The sequence below is a fragment of the Octopus bimaculoides genome, chromosome 14 (assembly GCF_001194135.2).
Source record: "Octopus bimaculoides isolate UCB-OBI-ISO-001 chromosome 14, ASM119413v2, whole genome shotgun sequence".
In the NCBI taxonomy this organism is placed as follows: domain Eukaryota; kingdom Metazoa; phylum Mollusca; class Cephalopoda; order Octopoda; family Octopodidae; genus Octopus; species Octopus bimaculoides.
Window position 1 is genome coordinate 16,357,601 of NC_068994.1, and position 21,310 is coordinate 16,378,910.

General features: G+C 36.7%; 2 protein-coding genes across 2 annotated transcripts in view; both read right to left on the bottom strand.

Annotated features, from left to right (window-relative positions):
- Positions 1–18,803, bottom strand: part of LOC106867680 (dynein axonemal heavy chain 6-like) — a 319,316-nt gene extending 300,513 nt beyond the window's left edge. Inside the window, exons 1-9 of the mRNA XM_052973027.1 lie at positions 18,665–18,803; positions 17,319–17,441; positions 15,120–15,254; positions 14,034–14,169; positions 11,582–11,636; positions 9,317–9,452; positions 8,401–8,636; positions 3,918–4,026; positions 2,535–2,655 (exon numbers count right to left, since the gene is read on the bottom strand). Coding sequence (XP_052828987.1) covers positions 2,535–2,655; positions 3,918–4,026; positions 8,401–8,636; positions 9,317–9,452; positions 11,582–11,636; positions 14,034–14,169; positions 15,120–15,254; positions 17,319–17,441; positions 18,665–18,751 — 1,138 coding nt within the window. The 5' untranslated portion in view covers positions 18,752–18,803. The remainder of the gene's footprint in view (positions 1–2,534; positions 2,656–3,917; positions 4,027–8,400; positions 8,637–9,316; positions 9,453–11,581; positions 11,637–14,033; positions 14,170–15,119; positions 15,255–17,318; positions 17,442–18,664) is intronic.
- Positions 18,795–21,310, bottom strand: part of LOC128249430 (uncharacterized) — a 38,216-nt gene continuing 35,700 nt past the window's right edge. Inside the window, exon 6 of the mRNA XM_052973028.1 lies at positions 18,795–18,812. Coding sequence (XP_052828988.1) covers positions 18,795–18,812 — 18 coding nt within the window. The remainder of the gene's footprint in view (positions 18,813–21,310) is intronic.

Sequence of the window (21,310 nt, forward strand, 5' to 3'; positions counted from 1 at the left end):
CACTGACACGTGTACCCTTGACATTGTTCTCGGGGAGATTCAGCGTGACACAGTGTGACAAGGCTGACCCTTTGAATTACAGGCACAACAGAAACAGGAAGTAAGAGTGAGAGAAAGTTGTGGTGAAAGAGTACAGCAGGGTTTGCCACCATCCCCTGCCGGAGCCTCATGGAGCTTTAGGTGTTTCCGCTCAATAAACACTCACAACACCTGGTCTGGGAACCGAAACCGCGATCTTATGACTGTGAGTCCGCTGCCCTAACCACTGGGCCATTGTGCCTCCACTACACAAACCCACACACATACATAAAGCCAGGCATATTCACAAACCCACACGCATACACATGGACTCATGCCAAAAATGTAATTTTCATTCCATAATCTACTTAATTTTATCGATTGTTACTGATAAGCCATAATTATTTGTGAACTATTTTTGTCAAAATCATATTTGAACTATTATGCTAGAAATACACTGTTTATTTTCTGACAGCAATATTCTACAAACAACTTTACACTAGAATACTTAATGATCAATATATTACATGAATGAATTATCATTCATTTGCCTCTAATTTTATTTTTGTAAAAAGTGAGTTACCTGTATCTATTCTGGTACACCAATTGTTTGCTACAATCTTTGACTGTGCTACTGTTCTGTTATACAAAATATTTACTCTGGATTCAGTGTAATCCAGCTGTTGCTGTTCTTGTTTTTGTTATATTATTATTATTATTATTATTATTATTATTATTATTATTATTATTATTATTATTATTATTAAGGCAACAAGCTGGCAGAATCATTAGCATTCCAGGCGAAATGATTAGAGGTATTTCTTCTGTCACTACATTCTGAGATCAAATTCTGCTGAGGTCGACTTTGCCTTTCATCCTTTCAGAGTCGATTAAATAAGTACCAGTTATGCACTGGGATCGATGTAATCAACTTAATCCCTTCCCCCAAATTTGAGGCCTCGTGCTTCCAGTAGAAAGGATTATTATTATTAAGAGCACCATTCAAGTCTGATCACTGCCAGAGCAGCTGACTGGCTTTCATGCCAGTGGCATGTAAAAAGCACTATTCGAGCGTGATCGTTACCAGCATCACCCTACTGGCACTTGTGCCGGTGGCACATGAGAAAACATTCAGGTGAGGTCGTTGCCAGTGCCGCTGGACTGGCTCCTGTGCAGATGGCACGTAAAAAACACCACTTGAGCATGGCCATTGCCAGTACTGCCTGATTAGCCCTTGTGCCGGTGGCATGTAAAAGCACCAACTACACTCTCGGAGTGGTTGGTGTTAGGAAGGGCATCCAGCTGTAGAAACTCTGCCAGATCAGACAGATCAGATTGGAGCCTGATGTAGCCATCTGGTTCGCCAGTCCTCAGTCAAATCGTCCAACCCATGCTAGCATGGAAAGCAGACATAAAACGATGATGATGATGTAATTCAGCAAGGTGGCAGAATCATTAGCACGCTGGGTGAAATGCTTAGTGGTATTTCGTCTACTGCTATATTCTGAGTTCAAATTCCACCATGGTCAACTTTGCCTTTTATCCTTTTGGGGTCAATAAATTAAATACCAGTTGAGTACTGGAGATGATGTAATCGACTAGTCCCCTCCCCATAAATTTCAGGCCTTGTGCCTTCAGTAGAAAGGACTGTTGTTATTATTATTATTATTATTATTGAGTGAGAGAGCAGTGCATGTCATCAAAGTGACACTGGGGTAAAATATACGAAGCCCAGTTTACCCATCATGACTACCTGTCTGATAAGGGTACACCAGGCACATGCATCACAACCACAGTGCGACATGCTGATCTCATATCAAGATAAACAGCGCATGACCTTGCAGGTGGGACCCAGTTAGAATTTTCATAAGGTCGAGTAGCCCATCTCACTAAAAAGGTCCCTGAATAAAGGTTGTTTAAGGATGTTGAATAAAACACCCACATTTCCAAAGGTGAATTATTCAAACCCCAAAGAATTCCTCTCAACACATGGCTATGATGCTCCCCCACTACTCCTGCTCATGATCAGAGATGCACATATTGTCAGCCACTAAGGGACATGTTCAACTGGTTAAGGTCAAATAATGGCATGCAAATCTGTGGTATTGAGCAGAATATTTGTTGTAGCCCATCTTTTTATACCAAAACAAAACAATGTACATGATAACACTTCCAATCAGCTAAGATGAGAAGCCATGAGAGCCACTGCCTGGTACTGCATCAGGGCATTTATTATTATTATTATTATTATTATTATTATTATTATTATTATTATTATTATTACTAGCATTAGCATTATTGGTGTGTTTCTGCCCCCATAACTTCATGGGTCAGCAAAAGAGACTGATAGAATAAGCACCAGGCTTAAAAAGAAAGTTCTGGGGTTGATTCATTCGACTAGGGATGCTTGAGGGCATGCCGCAGAATGACCACAGTCTAATAACTGAAACAAGAAAAAGGTAAACGGTATTCTCAAGTACATAAAATACAATAACTCTTTGACTTATACAACCTACCTAATTTTGGAGCTTTAAGATGCTCTGGATTTATGCTTTCATTTTCTTGATAAAATCTCTGACAAGGAAGGAGGAGATTAACATACTGAACTGCATTGTTGAAACCACTTTCTAATGCATCCTGCAAAATATAATAGATATATGACATTTTGATTTTTCCACGAACAGTATATAAATAGTTGTATTCATGGATATTCTAGTCATTATGAAAATATAAGATTGTTAGAAGTTTATACAGAGATCAATGAAATACGTACTTTCTTTTGAAAGTACATGATTTTTGAGATGATGTGTAAAATCCATGAAGGTAGTAATTTCATTCAGTTATACTATCCCACTACCAACACATAAGTATTGAAAAATAAAATCATTTGGTGTGAAATTGTAGTCAATCAGTGTATATATATATACACATACGCACATAAATATATGTTTGTGTGTGTGTGTGTGTGTGTGTGTGTGTGTGTGTGTGTGTGTGTGTGTGTGTGTGTGTGTGTGTGTGTATAGGAGAAGAAAATGGATATGATAACAATGGGAAACTTGTGGTTTTTGCTGGTATGTCTTTAATTAAATAGATAACAAAGAAGGAATAAGCAGAGATGAGGGTAGCATTTATGATCGTTTCAATTTACTGGTTTAAGTAAATCTCTTCAGAATGCAAATATATATAGATGCATCGGTTAGGATACAAAAATAATTGATACATATGTGATGGTAATGTAAAGAAAATGGTAATTCTTACATTAAATTTTTGTTCTTGCGCTGGCAAATTCGCTGGGCAGAGGTTTGCTTGTGGTAGATTGGTTAGTTTCGTTGGGTAATTAGGGCAAAGTGAGTATTATTTAGGTGCGGGTTTCTTAGTTTAATTAAGCACAAAATGTGCTTAATTAAACTGGCAAAATATTCTACTTGTCTTATGTTCAAACTGGCCAGATCCAGTCTCTCACATCAACCCTACAATGTTATTCTAAAAATTAACAATCATATCACTGAAATCTCAAAGCTACAAGATAATAACGTGATTAATTCAAAACAATGTGAATAAAGGAAGATTTTTAGCTATATAACTCCAAGTTTAACCTTTTAGCATTCACATTATTCTGTCAAAAGTAATGTCTTATTTATTTCAATAACTTGCTTCTCACAATGCAGAAACATTTCTCATGCCTCCAGCAGACAAAATGGAAAAGGTGTTGCCCTGGAGGATGGTGAGGAAGATGTTCTGGAACAGCCACTCCATCTCATGGGGCTCGCACTTGTGGACAGCCATTTCTACCCCAATAGCGGTGAGCAGGGATATGGTCTAGGAGGGATCGAGGAATGCCAGAGATCTCTACCGCCAAATGCTACAAAGTTAAGCAACAAACGAATAATAAAACTCACCAGGATGCCATTTTTCAAACTTTGCAAGATTCTATCTTCTTCAAATATAATACCCAAATTTGGACCTTCTCCACAGGTTTTCTCTGTGATACTGTGATAAGCTATTGGTCTGTAAAGATACATATTAAGATTGTCTGAATGCATCAAAATAATTCTTAATAAAAAACATTTATGCATTTATCTTTTACTTGTTTCAATCATGGGACTGCAGCCATGCAGGAGTACTGCCTTGAAGAATTTTAGTCAAACAAATAAACCTGTGAAAATAAACTAGCACCAGTTGTCACCTACATTTATTGCCAGTAGAATTTCGTTCTGGAATTTTTTTGTTTACAACCTTAACTTACCATGACATATTTCTCCCCCACAATTGTCAAGAGGTTATGTACCTCTCGCCAATGACATTTGACAGAGTAATCTGAAAGCTAAAGGGTTAAATTATAGATTTACTTTATCGAGGCTGACCTGGTATTAGCCCTTTTGACACCATCCTGCCTGAGACTGCTCCTAGTTCTATAATACAAACTTAATGCAAACCTTTTAGCATTCAGATTACTGTGTCAAATGTGACATTTATTTATTCACATTCATTTGAATTAGTCATGCTTTTCTTATAGATCTGAGATTTCAATGACATGATTGTTTATTTTTAGAATAATATTGTGAGAGACCAGAGCCGGCCAGTTTAAATATAAAGCCAATAGAATATTTTGGTAGGATATAGCCAGTTTAAATGCCAAAGAGTTAACCCTTTCGTTACTGTATTTATTTTGAGATGCTCTGTGTTTCTTTCACGTACTTTAAATATAACAAAGAATTTAGTAAAATAACTTAATTATCATTAAGCTAGTGTTAGTAACATAAATTGTGACTAAGGTTTGGTGGAAGATTTTAATTCAAAACTTATGAAGACAAGACATTTGTACTCAGAGCCAAGGCCAGTTTCAGCCGGGCTGGTAACGAAAGGGTTAAAGCAGTGGTTCTCAACTATTTGATTCCTATTTTATTCTGGTGGACCCCCATAACCATGCAATATTTTTAAATGAGTTTTATAGATATTTCCTTCAAAATTCCTATTTTGTTTTTCACACATCATCAACTTGTGTAGTTTGAACTATATAAAACATTAGAGAAAGGAACCTAGCTGTTTTTTGCAGTAAATACATCTAAAGCAAATTTTTTCAGAGACCCCTAAAATACTACTGTGGATTCTCAATAAGCACATGAATATTGCACCCTATTAAACCCCAATAAAACAGTAGGCTCCTATTAAGATGCTAATTAGGCCCACTAATTAAGCTACTGAACAAACCACAGATCAAAACACTGATCAATTCAATGATTAAACTACTTATTAAACCTATTGATTAAGTCATAAGCAATGAATTGACAGTCATTAGAGCATTAGATAAAATAACTTGTGGTGTTTGCTCCAACACCCTATACACTGAGTTCAAATCCAGCCAAGATCAACTCTGCCTTTCAGGTTCAATAAAAAAAAATTTTAATACCAATATAAGTACCAGCATGACTGTGTGGCATGGAGGTACATGGCTTAGTGGTTAAGGATTTTGCCTCATGAGCATAAGGTCGTGAGTTCAGTTCTTGTTGGTATGTTGTGTCCTTGAGCAAGACACTTTATTTCATGTTGTTCCAGTCCACTCAGTTGACAAAAAAGATTTGTACCTGCATTTCAAAGGGCTAGCCTTCTCACCTGTGTCATACCAAATCACCCTGAGAACTACGTTAAGGGTACGTGTGTGTGTGTGTGTGTGTGTGTGGAGTGCTCAGCCACTTGTATGTTAATTCCATGAGCAAGTTGTTCCATTGATCAGATCAACTGGGACCCTCATGATCGTAACTGTTGGAGTCCCAGTTATAGTTGTATGGTTAGAAAGCTTGTTTTGCAATCACATGGTTTTGGGTTCAGTCCTTCTGCATGGCACCTTAGGCAAGTGTCTTCAACTATAGCCTTGGGCCAACTAAAGCCTTATGAGTGGATTTGGTAGACAGAAACTGAAAGCCCATTTTATATACATAAATACATGCATGTGTGGGAGGACAGGGGTCTTCATGTCTGTATTTGTCCCCTCACCACTACCTGACAACAAGTGTTGGCTTGTTTATGTCCCTGTAACTTAGTGGTTTGGCAAAAGAGACCAATAGAATAAATACCAGAATTTATAACAAATAAGCACTGTGGTCAGTCTGTTCATTTTAAACTCTTCAAGGTGGTGCCCCCAACTTGGCCACAGCAGTGACTGAAACAAATAAAAGATATATATCGCAGACAGTGCATTCACAGAAATGTAAGTATGTTGGACCGCACATTTTTGGAATTATTTTTACATTCTGAGTTCAAATCCTGGTATGGCCTATTTGGGTGATACATTTTATCAGACATCACCACCACCACTACATGGAAATTTTGAGTGCCTTTAGCAGAGTTCACTTTGTTGTAAGCATTCAGTCCAGGTCTCTAGTTGAGGGTACCTTCCAACCTCCTTTCTTCTCCTCAGTCTTAGAAACCCTATAAAAAGTCATGGGTACCACCTTCCCCTTCTGACTAAAATCATCAGCAGCAGCATCTTCATCTTCATCATTGTTTAATGTTCATTTTCCATACTTGTGCTAGCATGAGTTGGATGGTTCAAGAGAATTTGACAAGTCAAAGGACGGTACCAAGCTCCAATGTTTGCCTTGGTACAATTTCTATAGTTTTTACAGTTGGGTACCCTTCCACAGAAAAAGATAGAAAAATAGAAAATATAAATATTGACAAACTACAGATTAAATTAATTATTAAAAGCTCTGATTAAACATATTGATTAAATATGTGAAAGAATCACCAAAGAAGGAGAAGAAGGATTTCAATAATGTAGAATAAGGCTTTTCCTTTTAAGAATTTGGAAGACTTTACTCTTTTTTTTTAATCTTTTACCTGTTTCAGTCATTTGACTGCGGCCATGCTGGAGCACCGCCTTTAGTCGAGCAAATCGACCCCAGGACTTATTCTTTGTAACCCTAGTACTTCAGCTCTTTTGCCGAACCGCTAAGTTACAGGGACGTAAACACACCAGCATTAATTGTCAAGCGATGTTGGGGGGACAAACACAGACACACAAACATATACACACACATATATATATATATATATATATATATATATATATATATATATTTATATATATATATATATATACATATATACGACGGGCTTCTTTCAGTTTCCGTCTACCAAATCCACTCACAAGGCTTTGGTGGGCCCGAAGCTATAGTAGAAGACACTTGCCCAAGGTGCCACACAGCGGGACTGAACCCGGAACCATGTGGTTGGTAAGCAAGCTACTTACCACACAGCCACTCCTGCACCTTTGATAATTTTACCCTTTAGTATTTAAACTGACCATATCCGGCCCAAATATTTTACCTATTTTATGCTCAAACTGGCCAGGTCCAGCTTCTCACACCTATCCTACTGTGTCATTCTAAAATGTAAACAATCACATCATCAAACTCCTGAAGCTACCAGATAATGCATGGTCAATTTAAACCAATGTGAACAAATGAACATAACACTTGATAGAGCAATCTGATTGCTAAAGGGTTAATAATTAACCAATTGACAAATAATAAAGAAGTGAAATAGAGCCAGTGCATGTTTATTATTGGAATAATGACCTTCCTAAGATACAGCAAAATTATGCAGACCATGTGTGATTCCTTATTGTTTTGCACAATGTTAAATCAGTAAAAGGATGTTAAGTTAGTAAAAGACATTGAGTTAGTAGTGTTAAGTCTATAAAAGAAAATAAGAGAGAAAGAGATAATGATGACAACAGATGATGATGATGACATCAGATGATGATGATGAAAACAGATGAGGATGATGACAACATCAGATGATGATGACATCAGATGATGATGACAACAACAGATGATGATGACAACATCAGATGATGATGATGACAGTAGATGATGACAACAGATGATGATGATGACAACAGATGATGATGATGATGATGACAGCAGATTATGATGACAACATCAGATGATAAAGATGGAAACAGATTATGATGACAACATCAGCTGATGATGACAACATCAGCTGATGATGACAACAGATGATGATGACAACAACAGATGAAGATGACAACATCAGATGATGATGACAACAGATGATGATGACAACAGATGATGATGATGACAACAGATGATGATGATGACAACAGATGATGATGACAACAGATGAGGATGATAACAACAGATGATGATGATGACAGTAGATGATGACAGCAACAAATGATGATGAAGGCAAATACTAAAGATCAAACTGCACTTTTGTAAAAGTTAATACTTTAACATTGGTCTTCCACAATTGAGATTCTAAATATATCTGAAAAACAAACAAACACTTTTGATAAAAACATAATTTAACATTATTAACATTTTACAAATGAGATTATAAATATCTATCTCTTACCGAGTAAAAGCATTGAAATAGTCATCAGGTAGTAAATTTGGCACTGACAATGCTGTCTGCTGATACCTTATAAAGATTTGATTCATTAGGTCACGGAAACCTTTCACATCTGGTTGAAATGCAATTCGGTCAATTTTAAGAAGTAAGTCAGTTCTAAACAGAGGATTCAATACCCTGTTCTCTTCCTCTGGCTCTTGAATAAATATATCAAGAGTCTCGGGGTTAAAGTCAGTTTTCTGAAAAAATAAATAACCAGCATTAGAAACTTACTTCTAGTGAGCCCCTATGTAACTGTTCAACTTGCTAGAAATAGCAGTGTAATCTCACTCATTTTCTACCTAATTTCGACGGATGGCACCCATGCCAATGTTGTCTCCTTCATTGGACACAGAAACTCGGCTTGCGAAGACCTGTTCAGGCAAATGAAAGCGAAATTGTGATGGCACCTGTGCCCTAGCACTTGTGCCGGTGGCACATGTAAGGACATTCGAGCGAGATCATTGCCAGTGCCGTTGGACTGGCTCCTGTGCAGGTGGCACGTAAAAGACACCATTTTGAGCGTGGCCATTGCCAGTAACACCTGATTGGCCTTCGTGCCGGTAGCACGTAAAAGCCACCCACTAGACTCTTGGAATGGTTGGTGTTAGGAAGGGCATCCAGCTGTAGAAATTCTGCCAAATCAGATTGGAGCCTGGTGTAGCCATCTGGTTCACCAGTCCTCAGTCAAATCGTCCAACCCATGCTAGCATGGAAAGTGGATGTTAAACGATGATGATGATGATGATGAACACTGGGGAGATGACAAACAAAGTTAACCTCAGCAAGACTTGAACTCAGGAATGTAAAGAACCAGAAAAAATACCGCAAGACCTTTTTCAGAACAACAACAACAACAACAATAAACATAATATCTTACTCTTTTAATTACTGTCTTTGAAAAACTAGGAGCATTGTTCAATAATTCAGCAAAATAGGCAAGTAAATTCCGTACAGCATCAATAACAAGTTGACGTAAAGCAGAAACAATGATATAATCAAGATAGCGAATGAAACTGGAAAAATAAAGAAAAAAAAAACAGGAAAATAAGGACAAGCACAGAGTAGAGTCAGTAAAATCAATAAACAAGTGCAGTCTTCAGGAGCACATTTACTTAGTGATTTCCTTATCACTAGTTTGACATGTGTAGTGAAGTCTATCCTTTGTTGAGGATGTCTAATTAGAATAAAACATGACCAAAGTTCACTCCCTTACTTGCCAGTTCAATTTCTATCAGATGTTTAGAAAAGTTATATATACATTTGAAAACATAAAATAGTGAAGTTTGGATCAAATTAGTGGTGTTTCCCAACTTATTTTTGCCCCAGGCCTGACTATAACTTTCTAAAAAATATGCCCCACCAGTGGCTGGAAAAAAAAAACAATTTTATTTTTAATATTTTATCACAATTATTTAATACAAAAGACTATCAATAAGTCTTTTATTAAGCACTGAGTACAAGAGGAAAGTACATTATTGACTAAGAATTAAAAAAAGTGAATCACTTTGAGAACCTTGTGCCTGCAGATTTCAGCAGATTTCCTTGATTCAAGGAGATAATTTTTTTAGCTTCAACCATAAATCACCACATTTTGTAATTTCAAGTCTGCTTCTCTTGACTCAAAGCAAGTCATCCACAGCACTAAACCACATTTAACCAAATAAGACTAAAAGCAAAAGAAAAAAATTTGGGATCCCATGCTCCACTAATTTTCCCAGGCCCCACATTGGGAATCACTGGATTAAATGTTAAGTACTTCAAGCCAATCTTCCTAATCAAAACCTCTTGTTTTTAATCAAAAAGCAACTTCTGCAAGTCATACAATCTCTTACTGTGCCTTCAAAATATTGGGATCTTCTAACAGTCTATATACTACACTCTACTAATGAATTTAAATACCACATCAGATAATAAAGTTCAATATCAAAATAAACTATAATTTTCTGTTATTCCATAACACTAAGTACCAGATTCTCCAGCCCAGACTTTACCTTCCAATTTCATTACTTTACCTTCCAATTTCAGTGTTGCTATGGATTACCCTAAAATACTATTCTATCAACCCTTTAATATTTAAACCAGCCATACCATTCTGTTTTATGTTCAAACCAGTCTCTCACACTCATCTTAAACTAGCATTCTAAGAATAAACAATCACATCGTTGAAATCTTGAAGCTATGAGATAAACCATGATTAATTCAAAACAATGTGAATAAATAAGCATTACATTTGACAAAGTAATCTGAAAGCTGAAGGACTAATTGTTCTTGTGAAACCATTGTTATTAAACATGTGCTGGGGTGGTGCTGCCTTGAAAAGTTTCATTGAACAAATCAACCTTGGTACTTATTTTTACGCCTGGTATTTATTTTAATGCCAAAGCCCCAAGTTATGGAGAAGTAAACAAACTAACAGCAGTTGTCAAACAGTGGTAAGAGTCAAATGCAAACACACACACACATATCAAGATAGCGAATGAAACTGAAAAAATAACGAAAAAGAACATAAAAATAAGGATAAGCACGGCCTAGAGTCAGTAAAATTAATAAACAACTGTATATATACACACACACACACATAGAGTTTCCACACAATTTCCAGGTACCAAATTTATATATAAGGAATTTATAGGGGCACATTATAGATTTTTATTGAAATCCAATTAGCCTATTATTGAACTGGACGTTAGTGTAACATGTATGCAAAGTTTCATGAATATTGGTTCACTGGTTTAGGCACTAAGATGGTAACAGACAGACAGAAATTGCCATTAATATATTAGATGTGTGTGTGTGTGTGTGTGTGTGTATTTATCCCTCCATACTGCTTGACAGTGTTGGTGTGTTGGTCTGTTTACATCCCCATAACTTAGTGGTTTGGCAGACACCAATACAATAGGTACTAGGCTTACAAAAAAAAGGCCTACAATGATTTGTTTGACTCTTCAAGGCGGTGCTCCAGCATGGCTGCTGTCACCTGACTGAAACAAGTAAAAGAGTATCATTGAAATCTCAAAGTTATGACATTATGCATGATTAATTCAAAACAATGAAAATAAATAAGTAGAACATATGACAAAATAATCTGAATGCTAAAGGGTTAATAATATTTAGAAGACTTTAAAAATAAATCCAAACAAACCTTGTAAGCCTTTGGCAAACAGCATATTTATTTTTCTTTGGTTTAACTCCAGGTACTACAAAAATCAACAATGATAAATTAAAAGTAAGAGGTGAAAATATATCTCCCATAATTTTCTTTATTTTATACATCTTCTCAAAATATGATCAGCTGAATGTAGCAAGCTAATTTCTAATAATACTTGCTACAATTTCTAATAATGCTTTCAGGCACAAGGCCTGAAATTTGGTAGAAGGAGCTAGTCAATTACATTGACCACAGTGCTTGACTGGTACTTATTTTATCAACCCTGAAAGGATGAAAGGCAACTCGGAACATGAAGACAGATGAAATGCTGCAAAGCATTTCACCTGGCATGCTAACGATTCTGCCAGCTCGCCACCTTAAGTTAATTTTTAATAATTAGGTCCAACTTTTGTTGATCTCTGAGTTTTGGGATATAAAAAATACAACTGGGATATTGTAAAAGAAACTAACAGTAAGGAATTTTGTCAAAAATGGATATAAATTAAACTTTCACTGTTTGTCTAACCCCTTAAATACCTGGCTTCATGCCACACTTAAACATTTTTATAATTCATACCTGGATACAGTTCTTGAATGATTTATTGCCAATGCTATTATTCCTTGCACCTGGATGCAGGTATTGGATGTTTACTTATCAAAGTTATCTTTCTTCACACCAGGATGCGGGTACTGGATGTTTAATTATCAAAGTTATTATTCTTCACACCTAGATGCAGGTATTGCATGGTTTATTATCAAAGCTATTATGCTTTACACCTGAATACAGGTAAAAAGAAGTAAAGTTACCTTCTTGAGTCATGCTGACTCATAAGGATCAGTTTCCCAGTTTCATGGCATATATATTCCACACCTGAATGGGATGCTGATCCATTAAAGGATTACTCATATTTGCCAACTGAGTGAACTGCAGCAACGTGAAATAAAGTGTTTTGCTCTAGAACACAATGCAACACCTGGTCCAGGAATCAAAACCACAATCTTATGATCATGAGTCCAATACCCTAACCACTAAGCCACATGCCTCCCCCCTGGATACAGGTATCATTATTATTCCTTCGCAACACAGTGTAGGTAAAAATGCACCGGAGTCTTTAGTCATCTGTCAAGTCACAAGGACCTCAGACAGATAATACTTTCCTTAAGATGTGTACTGTGCCCAGTAAGGCTGCTTTTTGCAAGACATGAATCTTGCATGGGATTTCCAGTTGCCTTAAGAAGTTTTGAAGTTTCAATGGGATTGAGCCCAACGCTCCGACTACCACTGGTATCACTTTTACATTACCCTCTCGCATTCCATACAGTCTTGCCATTTCCACTTTCAATTCAGAGTACTAGGTGATTTTTTTCAACCTCTTTACTCACAGCATTCATGTCATTTGGTATGGCTACATCAATTAAATGACAGTATTTGTCTCTCTTACTCAATATGACAATATCCAGCCGACGGTGTTTGATTACACAATCCGTCTGGAAATTATAGTCCCAGAGTATCGTTACTTTTCCATCCTCCTGCATAACTTTACTTGGTACATGCTCATACCAGTTCTCTGTTACTTCATATTGGTATTTATGTCATAAGAGCCAATGAAGATAAATACGCATTTTATTGTGACGGCACTTGTATTCTTTTTGTGCAAGGCTCTCACGTTCACTTACCAAGTAGGTCACATTTTCCACTCTCTTTCCACACAGTCTGCATTTCTGGGTGTCAGAAGTTTTATAGATGTTATACCTCACTGAATTGGTAGTGAAAGCCTGGTCTTGTGCAGCAATGATCAGACTTTCAATGGTACGCTTCAAATCACTTCACTCAAGCCATGCCCATGATGCTGTATTATCCTTAATGTCCTGTGTATTCATTTCAAACTGTCCATGCATTCTTATTTCAAGAAGATCTTTTCTCTTTTCCTCAGCTCTTTGGTTAAACTCTTCCTTGCCCATCATTTCATCTGCATTTATACCCATATCTTTCATGGCATATTGCAGCAGATCTTCATCACTAATTTATCAAATACTCGGTAAGCATTTTCCTTTCACTCCTTATACAATGCTCTATACTACTTAGCCCTCTGCTACCATTCTTTCTTTTTATATACAGTCTGCTAAATTTTCAGTTGGAAATTATCCATGTGTAGTTAAATAACATTTTAAAAAAATAAGTACAAACATAGAAACTTGACTGACTTGCATAAATTCCTCCAAAATGAAGGATATACTTCTTTAAAATCCTTTGCTCAGGAATAGATTTCAACATTAATATGATTTTAGTATTTATGTGTAAAAACATTTTCAAAGAGGAAGTACATCAAATTCATTTATAGGCTAATATTAATTGATTAAAACTAACTCACAGTTGGTTTTGATTACAAGAACTACAAAATTTGAGCCAAAATTTTAAAACATAAGAAAAAGAAACACTTTGAACCTGTCAATGAAGTATGGCCATCAGCATTTTGGTGACAGTCATCTGGCACAAAACCATCTTTTAGCATTGCATTCCGACAAGCAATTCTTGCAATATTTTTAACAATGTCCCGAAATGTTTGTGTGTGTGTTACAATCTTAAAGAAAAGAAAAAACAATGGTAAAGTAAATGTAAAAAACACAATTTTATATGATAAAACATTAAATTTAGAGTTTTTTTTTTAACTAATTAAATAATTCTAAATTCATTAAAGGTCAATATGATTTGTTATTTTAAAGAGTAACTTGTATTAGAAAAGACATCACATTTATAAATTAAGCTAAATACTATGAATATATTCACTACTAAGATTTTCAACTTAATATTCTAAGGGCTGATTTGTCAGTGGAGTTGTTTCTCTTTTCAGTTTCGATCCATTGCTTACAAGGAGCATTCCAGAAGGTTTGAGACATTTTTAGGAGAAGCAACTGTGCTAGATTATCGTCATTTTATCATATCATTATTATACATCGAATAACCTGACCTGCCAACTTATTTTCTTTCAGATTGAAGGAGACACCTGTAACAGCACTTTCAACACACTCTGTACAGTGGTTAGCATTAGGAAAGGTATCAAGCCATAGAAGCCAGGCCAAATCAGAATGGAACCTAGTGCAGATCTCCTGCTTTCCAGCTTTGGTCAAACAGTCAAATCCATGCCAGCATGGAAAATGGAGGTTAAGGGATGATGATGATGATGAGGCGTGTAGCATACATCACAACTATTCTAATTCTATTCTAAAGCTAAAGAATAACACTACAAAAATTCTGTCAAATTCCAATTAGTATCACACCTCAGTCAAGATAGAATTTGATCATTGAATAGTACAATCCAAATATATCCCCCATTTCAGGGTTGTTTTCTCATTGGATTTATACTAATATGTATTCTTTTGAAAATAACTGAAAGTGAAATGAAAATGATCATGAAATAGGGTTCTTTTATTGAGAATAGTGTTGACATAAGATCTTTGTTGAATGGCTATTCTAAGTAAAGCAGCTATTTTTTTCTTGATGTAAAACAGTGAGAAGCCAAATCAAACTTACAATTTTTGATTGCTCACATTGAGCTTCATAAAATTGTTGAGCTGCATATGTTCGGTCCTCTTCGATTTTACATAACCTCATTTGACTGACTTTGTCACACATCTCTTTTATTTTTAAAATGGTTGCAGTCAGCATCTGATAAACAAAATGGGACACGTCTTACAAATACAGTTATATTTTAAGCGAACAGCAACAGAAATATATATGCGATGTACCCCTGATTGTCAGCTATCACAAGGGAGACAATCCCTTCTCAATTAAGTTAAGTTGAGGCAGGTTTGGAAGTCTGAAATTTAAATCACAGTGTAACAGTATACAGAACATACACATTTAATATTTCTTTTTCCTCCATATTATAAAGATCTTCCAGTCTTTGGTAGCCATGTATAGCACCATTTCATCCTTCTTCATCAGCACAACATAACCCAAGGCAAATAAATTAAGCTAAGTTAAACACTTTTACATTCTAGAAATAAACAATCACAATATCAAAGTTATGAGATAACGAATGATAAATTTAAACAATATAAATAGGCACGGCTGTGTGGTAAGAAGTTTACTTCCCAACCACATGGTTCCTGGTTCAGTCCTATTGCATGGCACCCTGTGCAATGTCTTCTGTGATAACTTTGAGCTGACCAAAGCCTTGTGAGTTGATGTGGTAGACAAAAACTGAAAGAAGCCTGTTGTATATCTATATGGTGGTGGTGGTGGCAGCGGTGGTGGAGAAGAAGAAGAAGGGGTAATATTTATCCCCACTTAAATGTGGCTGTTCTGTTAAAACATATTTTACTGTAGTAGATACCTTGAGAGAAATTCTCATAAAGAAACTATGAGAGAAACATTAAAACAGAAAATAGAAGGGTGCATTTTTCACCCAAAGCCTATATGAAAGTTTCTCTCATGGTATCTACCACTGTATAGTTTGTTCTAACAGAACATCCATGTTTAAGTGGGAATAAATATTACTTCTCAGTATTAATATTGCCTCTGTCGCTATTATATATAAGAATTATATTGTTTTATGTTTTTATCCAGGAAAATACATCATTGAATTCCAAAAGCCTTTCAAATCATAACAAACTCATCTAGTAAAATGTCTGTTATGTCTCATATACAAATTACAATCTAAATGAAATCATCACTGTATGTTTTCAATGGTCATTTGAGTCAAAGAACTTTCACCTGTTTCTGTCTCCTTGTCTCACCATAACCTTTCATCATCTGACACAAGATCACCGCCTCCAATTCCTCCTCCCCTCTCAAAAGACTTTTGTCTTGCAAGTTACTTGGTGACCTTGTCAGTGCAGGTGCCACTTAAAAAGCATCAAGTTCACACCGTAAAGTGGTTGGCATTTGGAAGGGCATCCAACTGTAAAAACCTTTCCAAAACTGACCTTGCCTGTGCTTGTGCCATGTAAAAAGCACTAAGTCCACTCTGCTGCATGATTGGTGTTAGGAAGAGCATCCAGCTGTAAAAATCCTGCCAAAACACCAAACGTCTGGTGCAGGCTTCTTCCTGGCTGGCTCCTGTCAAGCCATCACCGCCATGCCACCATGAGAGGTGGATGTTAAATGATGATGATGATATATATATTTCAACAATTAATCAACAACTGTGATGTGTATGCATCACACATATATTGCCAACCATATTGCTTCAATATTATCCCCAATTGTATTCCCTAAAGTTGTATTTTATTCCTTCTCCACACTAACACCATCAAGAATTCACTAGTAATGAACGCTTTTTTCAGTTCAATAAATTACAGCTTGGACTGGTTTTAAGCCATTTAGAAAGATTTGTTCAAACTGGGCTCCATGCCAAGAGATGGTCCTACACACATGCTTGTGCAGAGTATGCTATGATGAGTTTTTACTATACCATTGTGGCTAATGGTGGAGCCACAAGCCCTCAACACTTTTTGACAGGGACTGACATACTACAAAAGCATAAAACATCAAGCTTCAGCTCTTGAAGAGTAGAGGGCCCTAATGGCAATTCTCTAATTAGGCTCGCATTTCCTAGTACCAGCCCTGACTATAACTAAGATAATGGTCTTTAGATTGCATTTAAGTTTTTCTCTTGTAAGAAAATGTATTGTTTTTTTTCTTAAAGTTTGCACCCCCTTGTATGAAGCTCAAAATATATACAAAAACATAGAAATGCTCATAAATAAACAATTCAAAAGTTCTTACAGGATTCAGCATATATAGATTTTCTCTCAAAAAGTTTTCACTAGTCTTGAATTTCATCTGTCGGATGTTCTTGTGCCATAACTTGAATGGTTTCCACATTTGAAATTGAGCAAAAAAGCGAGTCTACAAAGTGAAAAACAGTAATTACTATCTATATTACACTAAAACTCAAAGTTTGTCTGTTTTCCTACCCTTTGATTAAGATAACAAAGATTACAAATAAAATAGTCATTTCCCCCTTCAAGAAAAAAAAAATCAAGTTGAAAATTTCAATTTGTGGCAACAGTGTAAGCCCCTGGCATGGCCTCTTGTACTGGACAGATCAACGGACAGAGGCCAGACAAAAATAAACCACCTCTTCCCAGAAGCATCAATGACAATTCAAAATCAACAAGATCTGAGAGAGGAAGGGCATTCCTCTCAAAAACATGATGTGCTGCAGCCAAATTCCAAAGGAAGCTGCAAGGAAAAGTAGGGATCCAACTGGAGAGAAGGAGAAAAGGTAAGCCAGAGTTGAGAACAGTGGAAAACAGTTGTCAATGGCCTATGCTCCTTACAGAGTGAAGGGTGTAAGTAACAAAGTAAAAGAAGACTTATATTCAACATATAATAGCACATCAAAAATTCTTCCATGCCATTGTAGTAAACATCCAAAATCAACTAAGCTACATTATTGTAATACTTCAGTAAGATGGCGAGCTGACACAATCATTAGCACACTAGGTGAAAAACTTAGCAGTATTTTGCCTGTCTCTACATTCTGAGTTCAAATTCTGCCGAGGTCAAATTAAGTACCAGTGAAACACTGGGGTCGAAGTAATCAACTAGTGCCCTCTCCCCGAATTTCAGACTGTGTGCATTCAGTAGAAAAGATTATTGTAATAGTTCAGTAATACTAGAAATAATTTTTCATCTAAATCTTATTTTTAAATGAAAGGTCAATGATATTAATTAAAGTAATTAGGGAAAATACTAAAGATCTAAAAATAATGCTTATGTGCTAGCATTTAAATTTGAACAAATTTTCCAGAAAATTACTTTATATATCTTTATTGTAAGCTCTCATAAAAGAGATTATAAAACTCAGTTTAAAAACACTGCTTTCTCTTACTATCTGTAGTTTTTGCTGTTTTTTATCTTATGTCCTTCAAACCATCTTAGATACTTACATAAGTTTCAGTCAAAATTGGCCCACCCCATGACTAAATAGCACCAAAACCCCCCAAAAACCCATACCCATCATTTGTATGCAACTATGACCTGGTTTTTAGCTGGAGTTTTTGTTGTTTTTTTTCTTTTTCAATTTCCTAAAATTTTCTATTATCCTTAAAAAATAAAAGCCTCACCTTTCTAATTTTGGAAAAATTGATATAATCTTGCTGCCACTCATCGAGTTCAGTGAATTCTGGTTCATTGTTTGCCAAATATTTCATAACACCACGAGTGCTAATAGTGGAGTAATTATTTCGGTCAATATCAACATAATGGACAACTCTGTTGAATAAAGTAAATACCGTTGATTAATATGAAATTAAAGCATATGAAACAATTCTTTTAAACACCCACACACATACACACACACATATATTGCAGAAAAATACGTTACCGGCCAGCCATGAGACTCGAACTCACATCTCTGTGATTACGCGTCAAGTGTTTTACCATTAAACTAAACTGCCCAGCAACGAATTCTTTTAGAACTTATAAATTTAGCTTCATAAGATGCTAACATTAAATTCAGCTTTACGATGAAAGTAAACAAACATTATTATTATTGTCCTCTTCATTAACATCATCTTATTGTTTTTTTTATATCCACTTTTTAATGGAGTTATGGGTCGGCTAAGATTTCTTCGGATAGTTTGCTACAGTTGGATGACTTTCCTGACACAAAAGCCTTGTTTTCACACAAAGTACCTTATTTCACATCATCATACGGTTTCAAATTTTTCCACAAGGGCAGCCATTTTGGGGGAGGGGGTGAGTTGATTACATTGACCCCAGTGTTCATCTGGTATTTGTTTTATTGACTCCTAAAGGATGAAAGGCAAAGTCAACCTCGGCGGTATTTGAACTCAGAATAGAGCAATGGGCAAAATACCACTAAGCATTTCATCCAGCATGCTAACAATTTTGCCAGCTCACTGCCTTACTTCACAACATCAAATGTCAAACCACTGTCAAACATAAAGAATGTCAGAGCTGCTGAATTAGTGTCAATGTGGAGACATGTAGAAGCAAACACACATACACAAGGGCTCCCATTCCCATGAGTTCTGCTTATTTGATATTAGATCTGTAGATCTGTACCCAACATCATCATCATCATCATCATCATCATCATCATCATCATCACTTGACGTCTGTTTTCCATGCTGGCATAGGTTGGATGGTTCAACTGAAAACTGGTAAGCTGGAGAGCTGCACCAGGTTCCAATCTGATTTGGCATTGTTTCTACAGCTGGATGCCCTTCCTTATGCCAACCATTCCAAGAGTGTAGTGGATGCTTTTTACATGCCACCGGCATGGGTGCCAGTTACATAACACCAGCATTGGCCATGACTACGATCTCACTTGGCTTGACGGGTCATCTCAAACACAGTATATTACCAAAGATCTCAGTCACCAGTCACTGCCTCCATGAGGCCCAATGTTCGAAAGGTGCTCTTTACATGCCACCAGCATGAGTTCCAGTTACGGGCACAGGCATCGGCCATGACTACAATTTCACATGGCTTCACAGGTCTTCTTAGGCGTGGCATATCACCAAAGTTCTCGGTCACTTGTCATTGCCTCCATGAAGCCCAACGTTCATGCTTCACCAGATGCTTCACCACATACCGTTGGAAATTCTAAACACTGTCATATTAGCACCTCCAGATACTCAATGTTTTAGGTCTTGCTCTCAAAGACATAAAGAGATTACGAGGGGCTTTTTCAACTTATGAGCATCCTACACAAAATTGACCAGTATCAGTAAAGCAGAATTTCTTAAGATGTAGTCCAATGAGTGGTGCAGCTAAAGTATGTCAGCTCTTGAGTTTGTCACCCCTCCCACCGCTATACAGGTATATACAGCAGACCTAAAAGTGCCACCTCCATAAAAGCATTGCCCAGGATGGAGTACCCCATTGCTCACCTCCCAGCTACACTACTGAGTCCAACAACAGTTAATGTTTGTTTGGAGATTTATTGATTGGCATGGCAAAATTTAGGTAATTCAGGAAACTTAAATTTGCTAAACTGAAAGGGTCCAACTGTTACTACACCTGGAATTCTAAGTATAGCTGCATCCATTCCTTTGGTGTGCTCAGAGAGAAGTGAAGGTGCATGGCTCAGTGGTTAGAGCATCGAGCTTATGATCATGAGGTTGTGAGTTCGAATCCCGGACCTGGCTGCGTGTTGTGTTCTTGAGCAAGACACTTTATTTCACGTTGCTCCAGTTCACTCAGCTGTAGAAATGAGTTGCGACATCACAGGTGCCAAGCTGTATCGGCCCCTTTGCCTTTCCCTTGGATAACATTGGTGGTGTGGAGAGGAGAGGCCAGTATGCAAGGGCAACTGCTGGTCTTTCACAAACAACCTTGCCCGGACTTGTGCTTGGAAGGGTAACTTTCTAGGTGCAATCCCATGGTCGGTCATGATCGAAGGGGGTTTCAGCTCAGAGAAAATATTCATGTCAATAACATTGTATAAACTTCTTAACTGTTACTCAAACATACTCTTTTACTTGTTTCAGTCATTTGACTGTGGCCATGCTGGAGCACCGCCTTTAGTCGAGCAAATCGACCCCAGAACTTATTCTTTGTAAGCCTAGTACTTATTCTATCGGTCTCTTTTGCCAAACTGCTAAGTTACAGAGATGTAAACACACCAGCATCGCTTGTCAAGCAATGTTGGGGGGGGGACAAACACACACATATATATATACATATATACGACAGGCTTCTTTCAGTTTCCGTCTACCAAATCCACTCACAAAGCTTTGGTC